The 4,941-nt window shown below is 55.7% G+C and overlaps 1 protein-coding gene across 1 annotated transcript in view; it reads left to right on the top strand.

The window, feature by feature from the left end:
• The window catches only part of PHKA1 (phosphorylase kinase, alpha 1 (muscle)), a gene marked incomplete at its 5' end in the record, with an annotated part of 19,286 nt that overhangs the window by 7,168 nt on the left and 7,177 nt on the right, over positions 1-4,941 (top strand). Inside the window, 4 exons of the mRNA XM_010003455.1 lie at positions 845-954; positions 1,598-1,742; positions 2,632-2,710; positions 3,143-3,222. Coding sequence (XP_010001757.1) covers positions 845-954; positions 1,598-1,742; positions 2,632-2,710; positions 3,143-3,222 — 414 coding nt within the window. The remainder of the gene's footprint in view (positions 1-844; positions 955-1,597; positions 1,743-2,631; positions 2,711-3,142; positions 3,223-4,941) is intronic.

Here is a 4,941-nt window from a genome sequence, read left to right as displayed (position 1 = left end):
CTGCTGAAACAAGGAGACTGTTCTCACTTCTGCAATGTGCCACACCTCCAGGTCTACGGGGTTGTCAGAAGCTGGAGCAGGAGAGCCCCTCAAAGTTGACAGCTTTACCAGCATTTGCATAGCTCCTGGATTACTCCCAGAGCGCAGGATGGTGCAGAAGCAGCATCACCCCTTGGTCATGTCAGCCTGGCAGTTGCCAGGCTGCTCCTCTGTCCCCTTTGCCCATGTCACACTTGGCCTTTTGGTGGCTAAAATTAGCCTACACATGCAGCTAACAGAGGATCAGGTTTCTCCTTTGGCCCAGGCTGGGTCTCCAGATCCTGCACAACAAGCCCCCCCCAATGACCAAGGGGTTGCAGCATCAGGGAATGAGTGTTCAGAGCTCTGGAGCCCACCCTCCCCTCATACTCTGCCCTGCCAACCCTCCAACAACAGCTGTCCTGCCTGAGCTACAGGCTCTCTCAGCCAGGGACTGCCAGGGGACACTTCCCTGGGACCTGGCTTGCCTCCCCCATAGAGACATGGATACAGGAACAACAGTTGGCTCCTGCCCATGCCAGAGCCACCCTGTATGGATCAGAGCCCCCATCTGTCCCTAGGGTGATTGTGAAACTGCAATGCCAGAACTTTACCCCTTTCAGAACCACCCTGAACCTAACTGCCTGATACCCCAGCTCCCCTTGGGCAGCAGCAGCTTTGGGCCCAGAAATGTGTGGCAGAGCCCTCCTCAGCTGCACAGAGAACAGCAGGGCTGGCTAGTAGCACATGGGCCTGTCTCTGTTTGCTGCTGCATCCCCTTTTGTGAGGACGCTTGCACCAAAACTTCCTCCTCCTGCCCCACTAGGCCGGAACAAGCAGTTGTGCCTGACAGGACGGCCCTACCGGCACATGGGCGTCCTTGGGACTTCCAAGCTCTACAAGATTAGGAAGAATATCTTTGCCTTTACCCCACAGGTAGGTGGGTTCATTCCCAGCTGTCGTGCTATCTGGAATTGGGCAGGCAGTTTCTCCCCTGGCTGAGCACTCAAGTTATTCCCGTGGGTGGCCCAACACCAACTGATCTGCCTGCGAGGGCAGAGCAGCCCCAGCTCCAGGGTGTGAAGTGGCTGGGTTGGTGGTCCCGGCTGTGTGCAAGCTGGGAGGAGATTATTTCAGCCTTCTGTTGGTCAGTATTGGGTGAAAATATCTTTGCTCACCCTGACAAGGACACTGGGAGGAGGCTGATGGCAGGACAGGGATCCCCATGTCCAGGATGGTGTGGGGACAAGCAGGGTTGCAAGCCTGGTGCTGTGGGAAGGGCATACTTGTGTGGGATAGGCACAGCACAGACTGTGTGGAGCCTGGGTGATGCTGCTGCTGAGCTGTAGTGTCATCTTGTAGTTGGTGGCTGGTAGCTGCCCTGGGGCTTCAGGGTCCCTTTCTAGGCTGTACTGGCATGTACTGGGTAAGGTGGGATGAGCTGTTGGTGCAAAGGAGCTTCTCCCCTGGGTGCACTGTGTGGCTGGCCAGGCTGAGCACCTGTGGGAAGATGTTGGTGGCACTAAAGGAACCTGGTGGCTGTGGGAAGGGCCATTCACTTCTCCTGGTGTCCTCACAGTTCATAGACCAGCAGCAGTTTTACCTGGCTCTTGACAATAAGATGATTGTGGAGATGCTGAGGACAGACCTCTCGTACCTCTGCAGCCGCTGGAGGATGACGGGACGGCCAACTATCACCTTCCTTGTCTCCCACACCATGCTTGGTATGGATCCTCCAGCTTTGCTAGGGCCAAATGGGAAGCAGCCCCTGCAGGAGGAGGGGGTGGGCAAGTGTGGGACCATCTCAGCAATGGGGACACATTGGGGCTGGAACAGCCAGTAAAGAGCTTTCTGCTCAAAGGAGCTAGACAGAGTTGGCAGCGTCCTGAGCTGGGGCTGCCTGCCAGGCAGGAAAGCCTGTTTTTTTTAGGAATGCCTGCAGCCCAAGGGACAGCTAGGCCTGTTGGGAGGCCTTTTGGGAGCAAGACCAGAAAAACAACCTCCCTTTAAAACTTCTTTGGGCTCTTTCTGCATCTTGGCTCTTCACAAAGACTGACCTCCTGCTGAAGGATTCCCTAGAAAACAGGGAGGGGAGAGCAGCAAACCAGAGGCAACAGAGAGCTGCACAATGGCACAGAGCAAAGTGAGCTTTTCTGGGGCAGCTCACAGCTTCCCTGTAAGCCTGGTGCAGGGAAGGTGCTTTCAGGACCTTTTAGCTCTCCTTGTGTACTTGAAATCTCCGTACTGTTTTGAGCATGCCCTTTTTTGTGGTATCTTCTGCTCCTGACAGCAGCACACCCTCCAATGCCTCAGGTGAAAGCAGGGACAGAACTATTTGAGTCCTGCTGTCTCATGCAGTCAGCTTCAGCCTGAGGTGAAATTCCAGAAGCCCAGGATGCCTCTTGGCCTGGCTTTGCTGGAATCCAGCCTGAACAGTTGTGAATTTCCCATGTTGACTGGTGCTTTTGGTGCCACAGCCTGGTTGTGCAACCCAAAGCGAGGGCTTGGCCAATGCCATGTTGCTATGTGTGTCTGAATGCCCACCTGGCCCTGCGTTACCTTCTGGGAGCCTGTGAGCAGGAGCACTGACTGCCTCTGTCTGTGTCTCCACAGATGAGGCTGGCAGCAGTGTGCACCCCACGGTGCTGGCGATGCTGCGGAAGCTGCAGGATGGGTATTTTGGAGGCGCAAGGTGAGTGCAGCTTCCTGGGGTGCAGAAGAGGAGAGGGCTGGTGGCCTCCAAGAGCCCAGTTATCAGGGTACCTGCTGGGCCTGAGCATCGGCTGTTGGGGAGCAAGCTGTGGAGGATACACTGGTGTGTGCTAGACTGTAAATGCACTGCAGGGCTGCAGTCCCAACAGAGGAGATGCGGGAGAGGATGTATCTCTTCATGCCATTAAACCCATGGCTGCAAGATCCCTCTAATAGTTTTTGGGCAGCCCTTCCATGCCCATCTGTGGCTGGAGGAGTTGCAGGCAGCTAAAGCAGGCACTGGGGCCTGTGTATGTGCCTGGGAGAGCGCATCTCTCCCTGCGGAAGGGCCTGCCCTGTTTCCAGGAGGCAAAGCCGGAGGAGGTATTGCCTCCGCCTTCCTCTCTGTGTGACTTCCCCTCCTCTTGCCCAGGATCCAGATGGGTAAGTTGTCGGAGTTCCTGACAACGTCGTGCCGAACGCACCTCAGCTTTATGGACCCTGGGCCAGAGGGTAAGGTCTTTGCCAAGAGTTGCGGGCTCAGCATTGACAGCTTTGAGGAGCTAAACGCCGAGGAATGGCTGCATGGCTTGCAGGTAGCAGAGGATGGTAAGGGGGGACAAGCCAGTCACTGCTGTGATGTGGCAAATGCCAGACTCACCCATAACACCTAACCTCCCTGCCAGCCTCTGCCACTGGGTTCATCATACACTTGGGTTTTCACTGTGTTTCTTTTCCTATCTGACCCTCCCTCAATAACCTTGTCTGGGTGATGCTCATGGTGACACCAGTGGGGTGGGACTGGGTGAATTGATGCAGTTATTTTAGCCCCCTCAGTGCAGCACTTTCCCAGCCAGATGGGGCTGAGGCTGGTGGACATGGATGAGGGTAGCACAGAGGATGCTCTGGAACAAGCCACTCTTAGGAGCAACCTCCATAAGCTGTTGCCTGCGGAAAAGAAGTCTCAGCAACGTGCCTCTGCCCAGGAGCTTTGGCTGAGGATCTTTGATGCACAAGTGACAGTGCAGGAAGCAGTAGTACAGTGCCTGAGAAGGGAAGAGTCTCCATGTCCCCAGGCAATCTGAGTGTTGTTTAACTGAAGCCTTTGACCCTCCCTGTTTGGAGCTGCTCCAGTGGGTGCTGAATGGATCCACCTTGACCTAAGACCATGGTGGGGTGCAAGTTTTGTTGCTCCCCATGTAAGCAGGCCTTGGTGCCTCCTCCTCCTGTGTGACCTAGTGTTGGTCATCTTCCCAGCCTTCCCATCAGTCTGCTCTGCCTCTGCTGCTCCCATAGCCAACATCTGCACTGCTGTGACTCTACTTCTCTTGCCTTCCTCACTTCACCTGCAGTCCCCTTGCAGGCTGCACCCAGGCTTATCCAATGTGTCTGCTTCCCCCCAGCCCTAATGGGAGACAGGGCCTGCCTGGCCTCTGTACAGCAGCTAGAAGATGCTCAGTTTTTAAGTTTTTCCTATGGTCAAACGCTGCAGCCAGGCAGGATGATGTTCTCAAGCCCAATGTCTGGGGAACTTTTCCAGCAGAGCCTTCAAGCACTGGCATGAGGCATCCTTAGCAGGTGTGGAAAGGGGATGCTGACCTGTCCCTGCAGTCTGCAGCTCAGCTCCTGGGGCAGACCCACCACAGAGCTGGTCTGCCAGCTGGAGGGCAGCAAGACTTTGCCCATGTCCACCGGCTGGAAATGCAGCAACAGCTCTGCCTTGTAGTGCATTGCCTTGGCATGAGATCCCCCTTGCTGCTGGGCAGGGCTGTCATCTGCTGGCTGAGCAGAGACGTGGCCTCAGCACCCTCCTCCATGCTGCAGTTGGCAGGTGGTGGCTCTGGTGCTCCCGATGTGGCATTGGGAGCAATGGGAGCTGCTGGAGGCTCGGCAAAGAGCAAGGCAGGAGCCATAGCTCCTCTTCTAACTCTGAATTTAGTAATGTAATTTCTAATTAGAAATAACTATTGCAAACCCCACCCTGCCTTGCTCCCATGCTGGAGCCCTGCTAGGATGAGACCCTTGCTATACTGTGGTGCTCCTAAGTGGTCTCTGCTTGGACAGAAACAAGGGTTTCACCACAGGTTTTGAGCAGACCCTGATGTCCTTGCACAGATATGGACCAGATAGGCTGAAGCCCCATTGCCTCCTTCATCCACATGAGACTCGGGGCCCCAGGGTGGCCACAGCTGGCAGCCAGTGTCCCAGGCAGCCGGGCAATGCCAGGACAGG

This window comes from Chaetura pelagica, unplaced genomic scaffold, assembly GCF_000747805.2.
Source record: "Chaetura pelagica isolate M959 unplaced genomic scaffold, ChaPel_1.0 scaffold938, whole genome shotgun sequence".
In the NCBI taxonomy this organism is placed as follows: Eukaryota; Metazoa; Chordata; class Aves; order Apodiformes; family Apodidae; genus Chaetura; species Chaetura pelagica.
This window is presented reverse-complemented; position numbering and strand designations above follow the sequence as displayed.